The sequence below is a fragment of the Eulemur rufifrons genome, chromosome 23, assembly GCF_041146395.1.
Source record: "Eulemur rufifrons isolate Redbay chromosome 23, OSU_ERuf_1, whole genome shotgun sequence".
Lineage (NCBI taxonomy): Eukaryota > Metazoa > Chordata > Mammalia > Primates > Lemuridae > Eulemur > Eulemur rufifrons.
Genome location: NC_091005.1, coordinates 23,798,019 through 23,816,670, shown reverse-complemented (window position 1 = coordinate 23,816,670; position 18,652 = coordinate 23,798,019). Strand labels below are relative to the sequence as shown.

The 18,652-nt window shown below is 56.4% G+C and overlaps 2 protein-coding genes across 2 annotated transcripts; one reads left to right on the top strand and one right to left on the bottom strand.

Annotated features, from left to right (window-relative positions):
* Positions 1-319: 319 nt before the first annotated feature.
* ADAD2 (adenosine deaminase domain containing 2) lies at positions 320-5,032 on the bottom strand. The gene is made up of 10 exons (XM_069456422.1): positions 4,594-5,032; positions 2,665-2,805; positions 2,309-2,356; positions 2,092-2,217; positions 1,852-2,002; positions 1,600-1,767; positions 1,274-1,503; positions 937-1,180; positions 555-675; positions 320-424 (listed from the first exon to the last, which is right to left on the bottom strand). The coding sequence occupies exons 1-10, from the start codon at positions 5,030-5,032 to the stop codon at positions 320-322; spliced, it is 1,773 nt and encodes a 590-aa protein (XP_069312523.1).
* Positions 5,033-9,498: 4,466 nt separating this feature from the next.
* On the top strand, positions 9,499-18,538 carry TAF1C (TATA-box binding protein associated factor, RNA polymerase I subunit C). Its single transcript, XM_069497886.1, has 16 exons — positions 9,499-9,569; positions 12,056-12,194; positions 13,259-13,340; positions 13,489-13,586; positions 13,663-13,752; positions 13,849-13,922; positions 14,513-14,751; positions 14,895-15,011; positions 15,103-15,223; positions 15,313-15,384; positions 15,476-15,611; positions 15,715-15,858; positions 16,486-16,660; positions 16,750-16,887; positions 16,996-17,794; positions 17,888-18,538. Exons 2-16 carry the CDS (start codon positions 12,057-12,059, stop codon positions 17,988-17,990), a joined length of 2,526 nt encoding a protein of 841 aa, XP_069353987.1. The 5' UTR covers positions 9,499-9,569; position 12,056; the 3' UTR covers positions 17,991-18,538.
* Positions 18,539-18,652: the final 114 nt, after the last annotated feature.

Sequence of the window (18,652 nt, the reverse complement as noted above, 5' to 3'; positions counted from 1 at the left end):
CAGTGATCACGGGGCTTCCCAAAGCAGCTGTGAAGGGCTCCCCTCACCAAGGGCTCCTGACTACCCCCAGCACAGGCGCACACAGACACACACACACGTGGCCAGCTACACACAGAAGCTCCAGAAATGCTTCTTTATTCAAGCCCAAATGTGCAGCAGCCCCTCAAACACCTTAGACCCCTCCCTCCAATGCCAGCTTCCCTCTGCACACACCTGTGCTCTACCCCCAGCCCGCACCCCTCCCTACACCCTCAGAGAAGGCGCTGCCCCAGCAGGGGTCCAGCTCGGCTCAGGAACCTCGGCCCCCTAGAGGTCTGCCTCAGTTTCTGAATTTGCCCAGCAGTGGCTTTGAGGGCCAAGCCCCCAGGCCCTGCTGGTCGAGGAGGAGGGACAGCTGCCGGCGAGCCTCCTGGTACGGCCCAGCCTGGGGAAGGAGAAAAGAGGTGGGGTGAGAGGGGGCGACAAGGGGGTGACAGAGGTAACAAAGGGTGGCACAGGGGGGCAGGGGGTGCAGGAGAACCCAGAGGAAGGGGGCTGGACAGGAAGGGACTGACCTTGGCAGCCTCGTAGGTCTCCAAGGCCAAGAGGTGGGGCTTCCCCACGGCTTGGGCAACCTGGCGAAAGGCCCGGAGAAAGGCGGCCTTACAGAGGCGGGAGGGTGGTCCGAGGGCAGCGCTGGGTGAGGAGAAGATGCCATGGAGGCCAAAGGGAAACGAAGAAGGGCCCAGCAGGCCCGCCCCATGCCCTTCCCACCTCCTCCCCTCATGCCGTGACCGTCTGTGGGAGTCACCGGGTAGGCTCAGGCACCAGCTGCTGCCGCAGAGCCAGTAAGTGGCTCAGCTGGGGTTAGAACAGGGACAGTGACTCTCTCGCGTGCTCTTACCCCACTGCAGGGAGACGGGCCCCCCTCAGCCCAGCCCCAGGGACCCTTCTCACTTGGACTTCACACGCCCAGTGGCCACGTCCACGACCTCAACCCGAGGGTCCCCCAGGCTCCAGTTCAGGCTCAGGCCATGGCAGGTGTTGGGGGTGGGCTCGGAGGGGGCCACCAGGGGCCCCGTGAACAGGTGCAGAGTGGTTCGGGCGTAGGGAGGGGGCAGGCATGGCCCCGGGACCCTGTCCAGGTCGGGCCGGTTGTGGATGGCCCTGCTCAGAGTCGAGGGGTCATGGCAGGGGTCAGCTGCGGGGCAGAAGGCACAGGACAAGCTGAGCCACCTCCACGCTCTCCCAGCCCACCCGGAGCCCGCCCTCAGCCCCTGCCGGAGCGCCTCACCCAGGACGAGGCTTGTGCTGTAGAGCGGGGGCAAGAAGTGGGCCAGCAGGGCGCCACCCAGCCCCAGCACGGCCCAGCGTGCCAGCTTGTCGCTGGCTGAGAGGCAACCGACGCGGGTGTCGTGCAGCGCAGGTGCCACGTAGCACACAGGCTTCAGCTGCCCACCGACGTGGGCCTGCAGGCGGAAGGGCGGGCCGTGCGAGAGGCTCCCCTCCGAGGCCCGGGGCAGGCTGCCGGGGCAGGGGGAGACAAGGACACTGGGGTCAGGGTGCCCTTCTAACCGCCCCCCCCCAGCAGCCCAGCCAAGGGACCCTTGGCCCACATACTAGATGTCGTGGGCTGCTCCCTTGGGGGTGTTGCTGACATACAGATGCAGGAAGATCCGGGGCTTGAGGGTGAAGGGGGGCCCAGGCCCAGTCTGGGGGGCCAGCACAGACCGCTCCTTGCCCTTGGGGCCCCCCTGTGTGGCCAACAGGAGCTGCCGGAACAAGAACCTGGGAGTGACAGGCAGAGGACAGTTGGGGCTGCCACGTGCTGCCAGGGGCTAAGGCAGAATGCCCACCCCAGCTGCCCCTCACCTCAGCAGGGCCCGGCGGGCGACAACCAGCCCGTGGCAGTCATGGAGCTGCCGGCCCGAGAACTCCAGCCACCTGGCGCAGCTGCTGCTGCCTGTGCCCAGCGCCACCAGCTCGTAGGTCTCCTTGGCGTAGCCCTTGGCATCCGGGATCTCTGTGTAGGGAAGGGTAGAGATGGGCCAGCCTAAGGCAAAGCACCCGAGGGAGGCCTGCCAAGGGGAGAGGGGCCAGGGCAATCCCTACCCCTCTCCAGGATGACGGCAGCCACAGTCCCCTTACAGGCCCAGTAGGGCGAGCTCGCGCCCAGCAGGCGGTCAAAGCCGGCGCTCACCACCGCCGCACAGCGCTGCTCGTGGGTCAGGATGTTCTCTGCACAGGGGCAAGAGGGTGCAGCTGGGGATCCCACAGGCCATGCCTTTCCCCTTGACACCAGTGTTAGGGTCACCAAGAGCCTACCTACCTACACTCAGGGAAGCGAGTGGAGTCCTGCTGGGGGTCTGGGGGCTGTCTGGAAGAGAGGAATGGGGGGCCAGTTGCCATGAGTGCAGGCTCCACCCTTCCATCCTTCAGGAACCCAAGGAGGACAAGAGGGGGTGTTTTCATCTTCCAGACACAGAATGCTCCATGAGCTGCTCCTTTAGCCGTCCCTGTCCAGTGTGGGTGTGACTTCAAGGACATAAGAGCAGGGCGCAGATGGTCCTTGCCATGACCTACCCCTTTCACACACACACACAGAGCCACCTCAGCTTCCCAGCAGGACTGCAAATCTCGGGCCTCTGTGCCCAGCTAGGGCTCACTTACCTGGCGCTCCGTTACCTGTGCTCTGCAGCTGGCTCTGGACGTGGCAGGGCGCAGACAGAGCTGCCTGCTGTTTGGCAACTGCCTTGCTATTCGCAGTGCCTGCAGGGCAGACAGCCCCATCCAGTTCCACGGACTCAGAGAAGGGGGAACAGGGACCTGGGGAAGGAAGAGGGTGACAGAGCCTCATGTGGGCCCTTTTTAGGAGGGGGGTTCCACACCTGGCCCCCCGGCCCCTGCTAAGCCACAGTAGCTCTCGCCTGTTTCCACCGGACATCAAGGACAACCAGAAAAACAAGACCCTAACCGCCCTTCCTTAACCATGGATTCCATCCACACCAGGCATGGCACGGTGCTTTTGCATGCCGTGTCTCACCATTAACTCAACCGAGTCCTCGCCGAACTCCTCCAAAATGGGACGGATGACTACATTTTCACAGCTGCGGCACAGAGGGTAGGCAGTGCCAGAGGCAGTGCCAGGACCCAAATCCAGGCCCACCTCCAGTGTCCATGCTACCCTGTCCTCAGGATGAGGGCCCCGGAGCACGTGGCACAGCCTCCTGCCTGGCACCAGGCACATCATTTTATATTTGAAAAAAAAAATTTTTTTGTATCAAATGCCATCATTACTTTGGGTATTACTTGTAACACAAAAGAGAGAGATGAAAACCTTAGAACTGGGTATTTCTTGGTCCAAGGGTACAAACTTATGCACAGTGCTTGCTGCTAAATTCTCAAAAAGACTGCCTTTGTAGAAGGGAACCTAATTTTAGCTATTCCTCCCTAGCACCGAGATTCGTCTACTTTAAAAGGGCATCAAAATCAGCAACTATAGGTAGAGGTAGAAGGAACGCTGGTGTTAGAAAACCACCACGCAGCAGCCATCGCAGCAGTAGCCAGGTCTGGGAAGAATCATCAATGGATGATTCACTAAAACCATGAGGTGACAGTGACATGGGGACAGGATATTTACACGATCTCCAAATGTCTCCCCTCAGATGACGTATGAGGAACAAAGAGGAAATCGAAGACACCTGGCAGATGCCTAATCAAGCCCTCACAGCTAACTAACATCACCAAAGGACAAACAGATCACACGTCTCCTGACTTCTGCATCAAGGACTGGACATCACCTGGGTAACATATAGGCTGAGCCCAGTCCCCAGGAAACAGCCAAAGCCAAGTCGAAGGACGTTTACAAAACTACTGGCCCTTACTCTTCAAAAACATTGATGTTGTGCAAGACAAGGGCAGGCAGGAATTGTTTCAAATAAGAGGAGATTAAAGAGGTGTGACAGTCGTCTTGGGGTAGGAAAAAAAAATGCCCACGAGAGGCATTATTGGGACAAGTGGTAAAATCTGAAAGTCAATAGTAATTAGATGATAGTGTTACATCAATGTTAAATTTCACTTGATAATTGTCCTATAGTATATGAGATGACTTTGTTCTTGAGAAATACACACTAAAGTGTTTAGGGATAAGGACAACGGTGTCTGCAACTAACTTTCAAATTAAAACTGTCTGAGTTGGGGGTTTGAGGGTATGTACTGACAGCGAGCAAACAGTAATGACTATATAATACCTCTATATGCTGTGCATAGACAGCATTCCCCTTACCAAACTGTGTTTAATAAATGTCTTTAAGTCAGGAGATTGGCCCTCCTTCAGGTGTCGCCAATGCTGGCCTGGCAACTGTAATTGCACGTAATTGGCCCTTTTACAAAGTGCACAGAAATGCCAGGAAGCGGGCCCTTAGTCTCCCTGTTGGAACAACATTCACCTCCCCGTGACCCTTGCACAGTTGGATGTCTGCGGTGGCTGGCGAGGCCCCAGGCTCAGTCCAGCTCACACCCCTTCTCCGGCGTCCCGCCTGCCCCGGACGCCCCTCCTTCCATCCCGTGGCCTATTCGGACCCTCGGACTCCCACCCCGGCCGCCCGGCCTCACCTGCGGGCACGTCCTGGCTGGCCGAGTACTGCGCCAGCAGGGCCACAGCCTGGCCCGGGGCCGGGTCCTTCGGCGGCAGGCTCAGCGGGCTGGTGGCCGTCGGGGAGTCCCCGGCGGGCCCTGCGGGGGGGACGGAGACCCTCGGGGACGTCCCCATCAGCCCCCCCACATCTTCCCCTGCCAGGGCTACCTCCACTTTCCCCACTCCGGCCCCCGCCCCGGGCCCACCGTCCCCCGGCACCGAGGCCTGGGGCTGCCCGCCCTGCTCTTCCTCCGACTCCGCGCCGGGGGCAGGCGGTGGTTGCCAGGTGGCTTGGCTCTGACTGGCCGCTAGCCGCCAGGGCCCGGGCCCGGGGCTGATCTGCAACGACGCCGCCAGGCGGGGCTTCCTGCGGCCGCTGTCGTCGCCGCCCGAGGCCGCACCGGCCGGAGAAGCCATGGCCTGACTCGAGGGCCGCGGGACAGCCAGGACAGATCTCGCGCTGCCCGCGTCCTTTTACACGTGTGGGGGCGGGTGCCCCGCGTGGGGAGCACGCGGCCGACAGCGCGTCGTGAGCTCCGCCCCCGCCACGCCGCTGGCCAATGAGAGCCCGCAGAGCTGTGACAGACAGTGCAGCCGGCCAATGGGAAGGCCAGTCTCCCAGAGGGCCCGGCTGGCAGGCTCGGGCTAGCTGGGGGGGGGGCGGGGCGGCTCCCATCAGCCCCTTTTCTAACCTCTGGTGGTCGTGGAGAAGGGGGACGGGGAAGCGGGTCTGGGGGCTCCCACCCTAGGACTTGCCCAAAGCACAGCCCATCACGCCCACGGGTCCTCGTGCCATGAAAGCGTTCACGTGGTAGTAGCCCCGTAGAATCATTAGAAGGCCTTTCGGAAGCCAAACGGAAGTGCTCTCATGTCAAAAATCGGCCGTCGGGCACCCTGCCTGCCCCCCACCCCCACCCCCAAGAGATTTTGAGTTGGCTCATACGGATCCCACAGGACAGTTGTGCTGTGAGGTGAGGAGCCCGGATGAAGTCAGGGATGAGGCCAGTTTACATGAGGCCTGCTCTGATGCAACGCGTACTTGCTCTAAGGGGGCCTCAGACTTAACTCTGAGCCTTACGGGGGCCAGTTCTCAGTCCACATCGTCTGGAAGATTTGTCGTGGTAGCTGTCGCGGCTGCTGCTTGCTACTCTTGGGCCTGACCACACTCACCAGGATTGTGGCAGGGGGAGACTGCGGTTATGAGGAACAGTTGGTGGAACCTGGAACCTTTGACTTGGAAAGAGCAGGTGCGGTGGGCTGGGTGGATTCAACCTCCCAAACATTTCAAGGATGGCATCGGGAAGGACAATTCCATTTTTGTGTGTGTGGCGCAGGGAGCAGAATTAGGCCTGGGTCGACGGCAGGGACACCACAGCAGGTGTTCAGAAATGCACGATGGCTGCACATACCCACAGAGACTTAAACAGAGTCGGCACCCCCAGAAACGTCCCCCAAACGCCCACCAAACAGGAGGCTACGTGAACGAATCATGGCATATTCATACCACGAAATATTGCTCAGTAATTTATAAAGAAACAAACTGCTCCATGCACAACGTGGGTGAATCTCCCAGGCATGGGGAGTGGAAGAAGCCAGGCACATCCTGTGCAGGATTCCATCTATGTCAAGTTCTTGAACTGGCGAAACTAATCTATGGTGATAAGAATTAGAATAGTGGTTACTTCCTGAAGGGGGGTATTGACCAGAGAGTCGCACCAGGAAGTGTTCTCTCTGTCTTGATCTGGGTGGTGTTGATCTGGGTTTATATGTATGTTAAAACTCAATGAGCTCTTCACTTAAGACTTGTGCACGTTACTGCACGGTAAGTATATGTCAGTAACAAAAGCAAACTCATAACAGCTTATTCAGAGAAAGGAAGGATGGAAGCAATGGAATTGATTTCCCAGTGCAGAAGCTGGATGGGCGTCTTATAAGGGTGATAGAATACCAGTGTGGTAAGCAAAATCATGGTGCCCCCAAAGATGTGTATGTCCTAACCACCAGAACCTATGAAGATGTTTTGTTATTTGGCAAGGGGGGCGGTTAAGGTTACAGGTGGAATTAAGGTTGTTAATTGGCTGGCTTTAAAATAGAGAAATTATCCTGGATTATCTGGGTGGACCCAATGTAATCACAAGGGTCCTTAAATGGAGAAGGAGACAGAAGAGTCAGAACCAGAGATGGCATCATGAGAAAGACTCCATTGGCCATTGCTGGCTTTGAAGATGTAAGGGGGCCATGAACCAAGGAATGTAGGAAGCTTCCAGAAACTGGAAAAGGCTCGACAATGGATTATCCCCTAGAGCCTCTGGAAAGGAACCCAGCCCTTCTGATGCCTTGATCTTAGTCCAGTGAGACCTGTGTCAGACTTCTGAGCTCCAGAACTGTAAGATACTGTGTTGTTTTAGGGCATTATGCTTGTGGTAATTTGTTACAGAAGCAATAGGAAACTATTAAATAGTATGTCTTCAGGTTTTTTGCATAATACCTCTTAAAATAATTTTGCAAAACTATGTAGCCCAAATTTTTAAGCACAAGTTTAAATAGTTACAAAAGACATAACTTCTGATTTAGTATATGGTATAATCCTATGTATATGTGTCCCATGTATATATCCTTTAAATATATTTTCACCAAAACCTCAGAGATGCAGGCTTAACTTATTCCATTTATGAAAAGTGTACTTCAGATGACCTCATTGGCAAAGCCCTTCCTCATGGTCAAACCAATCAACTAAATCAGACTTACTTCCTATCAGAAACAGTCTGACTTCATTTTTCAATTTAAATAAATGTACCGATATTTTCCCAGAGGAACCATCTCATTTCATTCCTTGTTTCGTTGACTCATTATTTATCAAGCATCTACTCTTCTAATTGTTGGGGATACATCCGGGACTGACTCAGATAGAAGAAATCCTGACTTCTGAATTTTATTTCTAAGGTTAGATAGCTAAGAAGGTACATAGCCTAACCAAGAGTTTGAAGTCTTGATGAGATAAAGCATCACAGCCAGAAGTATTTTCTTCTTTTCTTTTTAAAAAGACTCTTTGTTGAAGTTTAACATACACATAGGGCCGGGCGCGGTGGCTCACGCCTGTAATCCTAGCACTCTGGGAGGCCGAGGCGGGTGGATCGCTCAAGGTCAGGAGTTCGACACCAGCCTGAGCAAGAGAGAGACCCCCGTCTCTACTAAAAATAGAAAGAAATTATACGGACAACTAAAAATATATATAGAAAAATTAGCCAGGCATGGTGGCACATGCCCGTAGTCCCAGCTACTCCGGAGGCTGAGGCAGTAGGATCGCTTAAGCCGAGGAGTCTGAGGTTGCTGTGAGCTAAGCTGACGCCACGGCACTCACTCTAGCCTGGGCAACAAAGTGAGACTCTGTCTCAAAAAAAAAATAAAAAAAAATACACATAGAAAAGTGTATAGATCATTCAGTGAATTTTCACACGCTGAACATACCCATGTAACCAGCACTCAGATGAAGAAATTAAATTTTCTCAGTTCCCAAAAGCCCCCCTCCTGTTCCCTTTCATCATTAGTTCTTACTGAACCTGTTTTTCTTAGTCTTATGGGGCTCCCTTCTGTAGGGAATCATCCTCTTGTTCAGCGCTCATCCTAGGGCAATGCTCCATAGTGGGAAAAGAGTAACTATAAAAAGGGAGATGGTGCCATCTGTGGTGGCCATGCCCGTAATCCTAGCACACTTTGGGAGGCCCAGGTGGGAGGATCGTTTGAGGCCAGCAGTTCAAGACCAGCCTGGGCAACATAGCGAGAACCCTGTCTCTACCAAAAAAAAAAAAAAAATGTTTTTAAACAGCCCAGAGGATTGCCTGAGCCCAGGAATTCCAGCCTGGGCCAGAGAGTGAAACCCTGTCTGAAAAAATAAAAAGGGAGGAAACAGAAGGGAAAGGAAGGGGAGGAAAGGAAGGTAGGGAGGAAGGGAAAGAACAACCATCCGATTCCAAGCACCTCCCAGATAAAAACTATATAGGTAGAAGTTGAGAATTTGGAAATTGAGTCTTTAAAGCAGTGGTTCTCAAAGTATGGTCCCTGGAGAAGCAGCAGCAGCATCTGAGAACGGGTTAGAAATGCACATTCTTGGGTCACATCCCAGATCTACTGAATCAGAAACTCTGGGGTGGGGCCCTGCAAACTGTTATTTTAATAAGCCCTCCAAGTGATTCTAAGCCACACTCAAGTTTGAGGACTACTGGGCCAGGGCAATGGTAAGATTTGTCAAAGCACAGGATTCTTTTAAGCACAGCTCCCACATAAGCACTATCACCATCACCTGGGAACTTAGAAAGGCAAATTATCAGGCCCCACCCCAAGCTCAACAAATCAGAAACCGAGTTTTAACTAGGCCCTCCAGGTGCTGGTGATGCTCGCTAGAGCCTGAGAATCACAGCTTAAAGCTATCCCTGCCTGAACACTCTTGGGAAAGCCTCACATACTCGCAGGGGCATTTGTACCCTTATTTGTAAAGCCTGCTTCTTAGGATTTAAGGACAATCCGTAGGGATGCCTACTGACTAATACAATGCCGGGCTGATAGTAGATGCTCAGTAAGTGTTTGCGGAATGATTAATTTAATACCCCCAACAACCCTATGAAGTAGGAAGTTGGTGCAGCAGAGGAGGAATTCGAATCCAGAACTACACAGCCTCCGCTGTTAGGACTTAATGGGGCTTTATTTCTGCGGCCCACGAGCCCCCTGCAGGCCCGTTCCCCATTTTCCCAGAAGGGGGCGCTCCAGGACGCGCGCGAGGCCGGTCTGGGAGGAGGGACTTCCTGTCTCCCAGAAAGCATTTCCGGCCAGACCCGGAAACCCATTGGTTGCAGCTGTGGAGGTTTTCCGGTCCTGAATGCTGGAGCTCGGGTGCCGCTTTGGGTCGCCCTCGTGGTGCGAGGGTCCGGCGAGCGTCAGTCCGAGGCGCACTTCGTAGGTGAGCACGACGAGGCCCGGGCTGCGTAAGTATATGCTCAGCTCTCCGCGCGGACGGGGGTTGTTCGGGACGCAGATAACTGAGGGGAGGGACCTCCCGGAGCTCCCATCCTCTGGGACAGCCTCACTTTTTGCTGTCCCGGGCCTGGCATCAGTGCGGACCCGACTGAGTTGTGCAGCCTCGGAGGTCTAAAGGGGCCTGGAGAGCCTACAGCGAGGGCGGGAAGCCGGCCAGGGGAAGTCGAGGCTGCCTTGTTTGAGGCCTTCTCTGCTGGCGCCCTCAGCCTGCCTGGGTTTGTTTCGGGCTGTTTCGTTCTTTTCTCCTCTCATTCATTCATTCAAAGATTTGTTCTTTCCCTATGTGTATTTATTTATTTGTATTGGTTGTTACTATTGTGGTAATAGCCAAGGCCTTGGAGATTTTAAAGTTCTTGTCCCTATTCCTTTGCCTCCTACAGCAGTTTTGAATCAGACGGTTTCATCCTCAAGTATGCAATCGAGCTTGGTATGCATGCTCTGCAGTGTTGTGGGAGGGTACGGTTGGGGGAACTGGGAGAGGCTTCCTTGACTCGAAAATAAAGGATTTTGTAGGAGTGGAGAGAAGGCGTTCGGGCTCATTGTAAGTGGAGAGATTATGTGCAAAGGCCCTGTGGTGAGAAGCATGGTGAGCAAGAACCCAAAGGTGGTCAGTTTGGAGCCCAGGCACCCGAGATGAGCTGGAGACTTTGTGTATCTGTTGATTTATAAGAGATGCAGCCACCTGGGGGAGGCTTGGATGCTCCTCAGCTGCAATCAGTCCTACAAAAGCCATAGTTTTTACAAGGATTCACTGAGCACTTTCTCCATCCTTGCCGCTGTTCTCTTCTGTCATGGAAGAGAAAATGAAAGCAGCAGCCAAACACCAGGGATTCAGGAATGAATCAGATGCAGTCCCTGCCCTCAGGCAGCTCACAGTTGAGTGAAGCAATCAGGGTGTACAGATAAACCACAATTAGAACGAGACTGACTCATACCCCGAGGAACGTGTTTTTTTTTTTTTTTTTTTTTTTTTTTTTTTTGAGACAGAGTCTCACTCTGTTGCCCAGGCTAGAGTGAGTGCCGTGGCGTCAGTCTAGCTCACAGCAACCTCAAACTCCTGGGCTTAAGCGATCCTACTGCCTCAGCCTCCCGAGTAGCTGGGACTACAGGCACGCGCCACCATGCCCGGCTAATTTTTTCTATATATATATTTTAGTTGTCCATATAATTTCTTTCTATTTTTAGTAGAGACGGGGTCTCGCTCTTGCTCAGGCTGGTCTCGAACTCCTGACCTTGAGCGATCCACCCGCCTCGGCCTCCCAGAGTGCTAGGATTACAGGCGTGAGCCACCTCGCCCAGCCGCGAGGAACATGTTATTCATTCGACAAATATTTACCAGAACTGTGCGACAGGCAGTGGGCTTAGTGCTGAGAGTGCACACGTGTACGGAGGTTACAGAATGAACTGATGAAATGCAGCGTATGTTCCATTTTTGCTTAGTAGGACTCTATTGCTAGTGCTTGCTTTTGGATGTACAGTAGAATAGTGGCTCAGGGCTCCAACTCTGAGTTGGATGAGGATCAAGTCTTGGCTCTGGCAGTTACAAGTGCTGGGCATGAGCAGGTTACCCCTTCCTGAGCCTTAGTTTCCTGAACTCCAAAATAGGGGCAATAGGAGAGTAAATAAAGCGTTTAACATCACATCTGGCAGATGCTGGCACTCAGTGAGTGCTACTATTATTTTTGTTGATTAAAAAAAAGTACGATATGGTGTCATACTTCTTATACTGCTTACACTGCTAGAGGACTTTGCGTTTACCAAAGCCCTTTGATAGAAATTTATTTTTACTCAACACGGTGGATTTTCTGGGAGGCATGGTGCTTGACTGTAAGAAGACAGATGAATGAGACTCAATTGCTGGCTGTGGAGGAACTGGAGCTTAGTCTTGGGAGTGTGGCCTAGGAGAACAATGACAATGTTCGTGAGCTGGGAGAGAAGCCGACCCCTCGCCACCTGTCTGACAGTATCTACCACTCTCCTCACTGTTCACTCCGTGGCCACCTGGTTGTTTCTCAAACACTTTCCTCTCCAAGACTTTTACGCTTGTTGACTGTTCTACCTGGAACCCCTCTTCCCAGTTGCACACATGGCTCTCTCCGCTCCCCCCGCCCCCAGGCTGTACTCAAATGCCACCTTTTCAACAAGGCTTTCCCTGCTGCCATTGCTGAAACCACACCCTCAGCGGTCACCATCCCCTCTCTCATGGATGGGTGGGTGGTTTTAATGTAGCGCTTACTACTATTACTACTTGACTTTAGGTTACGTATTTACTTCTTTTTTATTATGTGCTTCCTCAAAGAAAGTATATTCTCTTGGTGTACTTTTTACTCTCCCCAGGAACCCGGGAAGCCATTATCGGATTCAGTTCTCTTTAGAAGGCCAGTGGGACATTTGGTCCTTGTTTTCCAGGATGGACTTCCCCAGCTCCCTCCGCCCCACATTGTTCAAAACCGGCCCCCTTGGTCTGAGCGATGTCCCTGACCTGTCCTTTATGTGCAGCTGGAGAGACATATTGACTCTACCAGAGTACCGGCCCCAGAACTCCGAGGTGAGGATGGAAGGAGGGGCCTGGCAGCTCCAGGCTGTGCCTTTTTATTTGGTCCCCTTGTGTTACATTCACACTGGTTGGCAAGGATACAGAGGGCGGCATTAGCATAAATCTGCCAGACACAGACTGAGCCCAGAATTCCCTCTGTTGGGGTACTTGGAACACTCTGCCATCCGTAGGGGGTTTACTCACAGGCCCCTATTAGACCCTGATAATACAGTGTGAATAAGTCGTTGACCCCTACCCTCCTGGAACTGAGAGTTAGGCTGTGCAGAGTAAACAGATGAAAGACAGGTGGATGAAATAATTACCAAGTGGGATCATAGCTTTGAGCGAAATGAAAAGGATGCTGAAACAGCATGTGGGATTCAGGGAGGGGAAGGGGACCTCCCAGGACTTCTGCTGGTGCCTCAGGAAGGACCCTGGCTGTTTCCTTGGAATCCTAAGCCATCTGCCTGGCACTCAGAGACAGGTGGAGTAAGGATGAAGGCCGGCAGATTCGCAAATAAAAAGAGACAGCAGAGTGAGGGCTTGGGGAATGGGCTTCAGGGATGGCCTCCTTGACAACAGAGGGATTAACATCAAATTGGCCCTTCTCTGGGAGTCTAGCCTGCTGGCTCCTTTGTCCCCTGAGTGTTTGAGCTGAGCTGTCTCAAGCCAGCCCAGCAATGAGGTGGAGCGGGCTGCCCGGATCCCAGCGTAAATGAGGGTCCGGCCTCCTGAGTGATGTGAGGATTGAGTGGGGTGCAGATCGGCCAGTAACGGCAAGGGGGGCTGCCTCCTCTGAGAGCCAGTGGAGGTGGAGGTCAAAGACACAAACTCTGGAGTCAGGCTGCCTAGGTTCAAATCCCAGCTCTGCTCTTTACTGGCTCTGTCATCTGGGGCAAGTGACAGCGTCCCTGTGCCTCAGTTTCTTCATTAGTAAAATGACAACAATAGTTGCAGCAACTTTGCAGGATTGTTTTAAGGATTGGATGAGTTCATGAAAGACAAGTGCTTGCACGGTGCCCGACCCAGGGACTGCACTCATTGTAATGTTGTCATTGTGGTTGTGTTCCCTTCAGAATGGGGCTCCAGACTTGGCCAAGGACCTGGTGTGGGAGCCAGTGACCCCTGGGCCCCTCCCCTTGCTGCGTCCTGCCCCCGGTAAGGTCCCCTCCCTCTGGGCTCGCTCTCCTCCGCCTCCTGAGAGCATGGTTTCCCCGCTGATGGGCTCTGCTCCCATGGGGCCTGGGGACACCTGGCCCTGCTCTGTGCCCTTCCCAGTCCTATCCGTGTTCCCCTTCTTTCTCAGATCCCTGGGACCCTGGCTTGACTGCCCAGGACCTGCTTTTCCGAGGAGGGTGCCAGTACCAGAAGCAGCCCCGCGTCGTGCTGGATGTCACCGAGCAAGTGAGTGGGCCCACAGTGGATGGTGCCGCATGGCCTGGAGGCTGTGCCTAGTGACCTGGCCATTTTCCCTCCCCAGCTCAGCCGGTTCCTGTGGGATCATGGGGAAATAGCCTTCGCACCCCTGGGGAAGCTGATGCTGGAGAATTTCAAACTAGAGGGAGCAAGGGTGAGTAACCCCTGGCTCGCCAGGGGCAGGGACTCCCTGCTTCCTTTGAGGGGTGAACCCACGGGTGTGCAAGCTTGACAAGGCCTTTCCATGCAGAGCCGCACTAAGAAGAAGACAGTGATCAATGTGAAGACCCTGTTCGAGAACCTCGGTGGACACCAGCCCTGGGGGCAAGTGGCTAGTGAGAAAGGATGAGGATAGGCCTGGCTGGTGATGGGAGGCAGCTGGGACGGGCACCCAGGTTGTCAGCACAGTCGCTTCCCCCACCCCATGCAGTCGTGAGCCACACTTCCTTATACAGAACTTCCCACTCCAACTAGCCTCAGGGGAAAGGAAATAGAAAGTGGTGGACTCCAGGAATAGCTGTATCCTGGTGCTCAAGTAATATTAATAGGGCTCTGTCTCTATTTTCTCATCCACTTCCCTCTGCCTGGCTTAAGTCCTAGACAGGCCGCTTTCAAGTGGCAGCAGCGTGGCTTACAATGCCAAGGAAGGAGGCACCCGAAGTCCCGGAGAGGCCTTTGGTGGGCTTGGCTTGGGCCACTGGCAGGGACAGTGGTGTACTGTTGGCTGCCAGGTCTGGGTCATATGACTGCCCTGCCCCTGGGCCCTAGGAGCCGGGTGGGGTGGTTTCCCAAAGGAAGACAGTCCAGTTAGATAAAAAATGTGTGCACTGCACACCTGGCCTTGCTTGGGATGGGACCCAATTCTCCCCCATCACCAACACAATGTGAGCCTCCCGCTGTCCTCTGGTCCCCAGGTGTCCCTGGGCTTACATCACCTACCGACAGCGCCGGTTCTCCATCCTCGGGGGCCCTATCCTGGGCAAGTCGGTGGCAAACCTCTTGGCAGAGCTGCTGCAGGAGGAGCTGGCAGCGCAATGGGAGCGGCTGCTTCTGGACGAGGCCTGCACCGGGGGCGCGTTGGCCTGGGTGCCTGGCAGGACGCCCCACGTTGGGCAGCTGGTCTATCCTGGTGGAGGCACCCTGGACACGCTGTGTATCCTTCCTTGCTGAACTGGAGATCCCAGCGGGCTCCCCTCTGGTGGAGGAGAGGCTGTCGGCGTGACCCAGGGGAAAGGTAGAAATTTGGGGGCCTGCAGTGACCACAGCTCTTGCACTGATCCTTAGCGAAAGGCCCAGGTTTCCAAGAGGTCAATCTGACCCCAGACGGCAACCTTGAAGTCCCTGGGTGTCCTGGACGCATCCAGCTCCGGGGACCTGTGCGGCAGGTGGCAACCTCCACTGTTCAGGGCGAAGGTAAGGCCCTCAGACACCTCCCTCCCTCCCTCCCTCCCTGGCTGACCTGCTGCCTGACCCCTGACCCTTCCTCTCTCCTTCCCTTCCCCAGCCATGCTGGCTGTCCGTGCTGACTACCACTGTGCCGTGTGGAAGGTCAGTAAACAGGGGCAGCAGCCAGCCCTTCTGCAGGTGCTGCAGGTGGAGAAGGGAGCCACAGGGATCAGTCTCAGGTGAGCAGGGTGAGTTGGGCTGGTGACAAGGAGGTGGGTCTGCAAGAAGGGACAGGTAGCCCGAGGTTAATCACACTCATGCCCCGCAGCCCTCACCTGCCCGGGGAGCTGGCCATCTGCAGCCGATCGGGAGCCGTCTGTCTGTGGACCCCTGAGGACGGGTAATGCCCCTTCTCCTGTTCAGCAAGGCCTGACCCCTCGAGCCTCCCCCGCAGCCCGTCCCCCCACCCACGGCTTGCCCATCTCCCCAAGGCTGCAGCAAGTCTACAGAGACCCTGAGACCCTTGTGTTCCGGGACCCCTCTCCCTGGCGCTGGGCAGACTTCACCGCCCACCCTCGGGTGCTGACGGTGGGGGACCGCACTGGAGTGAAGATGGTCGACACTCAGGTACGGGGGTGGGGGCAGGAGACCCCCGGCCGAGTGTGGCCAGGGCGAGGACGGTGGCACGGGCCTGGGGCCATGGGGAGGGCCTGACGCTGTGCTTCTCCAGGGCCCGCCGGGTTGTGGTCTGCTGCTTTTCCGTGGGGGAGCGGAGGCATCGTGCCAGAAAGGGGAACGGATCCTGCTCACACAGTACCTGGGGCAGTCCAGCCCTGAGTCTCTGCCCCCCACCCTCCATCTCATCTGTACCCAGGTGAGCGACCCCTGCCCCGTGTCTGTCGCAGACGTGCACTTGAGCCTGCCGTTTGCCAGCGGCTCTGCTGTGCCGGGGCACCTGCGGGCGAAACCAGACTCAGCACCCGGGTGCATCTGGCCAGACATGAGTTCTGCAGCCAGTGCGGCCTGGGGGGTGGGGAAGGCCACCTGGGGAGGTGACATCTTAGCAGGGTTTGAGGTGTAACTAGGGATGGAGCAGGTGGGGAGAGGCATTGGGGCCAGGGCACCCTTGCAAAGTTAGACAGCTTTAGGAGCGGAGGAGGACCCGGGATGCTGGTAGGTGTCACGGGCACAGGCCAGGAGAGTGTGGGGTGGCACGGGAAAGCCAGGTGGGCTCCTATGTGACGAGCCTCCGCACCTCTTCTGAGAACCGTTGTCCCAGCTGTGCTGTCCGTCCTTCCCGCTGTTGGTCAGAAGTGGCGATGGCGCCACCCACTCAGGAGGAGCCTCCTGGGCAGGGCTGGCAAGTGCCCTTGGAGAGGCTCGAAGGCTGATCAGAGAGTGCTGCTCCCCTCCGGACTTTGCACCCACCCCCAGAGCCATGTGGGGCCCCAGCTCATTCGCAAGTTTCAGCCACCCCCCTGCCCTTTGCTTCTGCCCGCAGTTCTCGCTCTACCTGGTGGACGAGCGCCTGCCCCTGGTGCCAATGCTGAAGTGGAACCATGGCCTCCCCTCCCCACCCCTGCTGGCCCGGCTGCTGCCTCCGCCCCAGCCCGGCTGCCCACAGCCCCTGCTCCTGGCAGGTCAGGGCGGGCAGCTGCAGCTGCTGCCCATCACAGGTGAGTGGCCAGCGAGGGTGGGAGGCGTGTGGGGAGATCGGCATGGCGGGCCGGGCCTGGCCTGGCCTCAGCCACCTGTCCTTCCTCAGGAGGTGGAGCGTCCGTGCCCCGGCTGGCTGGGCCACCCCAGTCTCTTCCCTCCAGGATAGACTCCCTCTCTGCATTTCCCCTGCTGGAGCCCAAGAGCCAGTGGCAGCTGGAGCAGCGTCTGAAAGCGCCAACCATAGGTGCACTGGGGCAGGGGAGCAAGCTGGGGGCGATGTGGGGGGGCTGCGGTGGGAGAGCTCTCTGTCCCCCTTGCAGGCCTTGCAGGGCATTGTCATTCCCGTCTCTAGGTCTGGCCACTGCCGTCCCGCCCTCGGCCTCCACGCCGGGCCTGATGCTCTTCCAGCTCTCCGCGGCTGGAGACGTCTTCTATCAGCACCTCCGGCTGCAGACGGACTCCAGCCTCTGCAGAGATGCCGGGCCTCCTGGTGACCCTGGGCCTGACTTCCCTGCCCCTGCAGCCTCCTGGACCCCTCAGGACACTGCCTGCTGCAGCAAGTGGCTGAAGGTCCTGCTGGAGGTGCCCCCGGATCCCCCCGTGTGGGCTGCGCCCACCTTTTCCCACCGCCAGCAGCTGGGCCACGTGGAACTGCGGAAGGATGGCGGGAAGGTGCCAGAGGCTCTGCGGGCGGCCATGGCCAAAGGGCAGCTCCTGCTGCAGAGGGACCTGGGCCCCCTCCCCACAGCAGAGCCACCTCCCGCACCCGAGTCAGCCCCAGAGGATGAGCTCAGTGAGCGTCTGGGGGAAGCCTGGGAAGGCCGAGGGGCTGCCTGGTGGGAGAGGCGGCAGGGCAGGACCTCAGATCCCGGGAAACGGCCCAAGCGGCCCAAGCGCCGGACTCAGCTGTCCAGTACCTTCTCCTCACTCAGTGGCCACTTAGACCCCTTGGATGCCCCCAGCCCGCCTCACAGCCCAGAGCAGACATCTGCTAAGGCCAGGCCTCGGCCCCCAGCGATCCCACCCTCCCAGGAGCTGACTGCAGATGTGTGGGCCCAGGACATCCCCCCAGAGCGGCGGAAAACCCTCCAAGACTACATGGTCAAGCTGCCCCTCCAAAGGGACACCCTGGGATGTACTGCCACACCCCCCATCCGGGCCACCCCCTCCCAGCAGCACAATCTCCAGGACCATGTGGCCAAGCTGCCACTCCAAAGGGACATCCCAGGACATCCTGCCACAGTCCCCTCCCAGGCTTCCAGCATCCAGGCCACCCCCTCCCAGCAGCATACACCTGTCCCTTCTGGTGCTCAGCCCCACCGGAAGAAGCCTCGCATGGGCTTCTGAGGGCACAGGGCAGGCTGCCCCCCATGCCCAGAGATCCTCGTCCTCCCTCGGGACCAGCTGTGCCTTCCACGGCGGAAACTCAGGAACTAGAACAGTCTCCGTGGTGCAGAACTTTTCCTCCCTGAAGGCCAAGTGATTATGAGCCAAGTCAGAGGAATGGAGCAACAAAATAGTTTCTTTATTTTGTATCTGTGTCTGAAGGAGATTCTAAAAAGCACATTGGCAAGGTCACCCCTGGGCCTGTCTGAGGGCCGGTGTTGCTGCAGGGCTGGTCCTCCCCAGGAGACAGAGCAGGGTCTGCTGTGCCTTAGCTGGGGGGCTTCGGGCAAGTCGCGCAGTCTTCCCGTGAGGTGGGCAGCAGGACGAGCTCCCCGTGTTTGGTGAGGGTGGAGTGAGGCCCCCGAGAGCTGCTGGTGCCTGGCCGTGCCTCGGGAGGCAGGCGCGGTGGCCGTCAGCAGCTGCCGTTTGGGCTTGTGTTTGTCAGTCTCCATTGTCATCTGATGTTTTGTAGAGGGAGACACTGTGGGCCCAGGTTCAGGGACTGAATAAACCTGTCACCATGCACGGCAGTGACCGCGTTTCTCAGACTGGACAGTGTCCCCTTACTGCTGACGTCTCATGCACGAAGTCCCAGTTCCTCTGACTTTCTCCAGCTCTGGTGG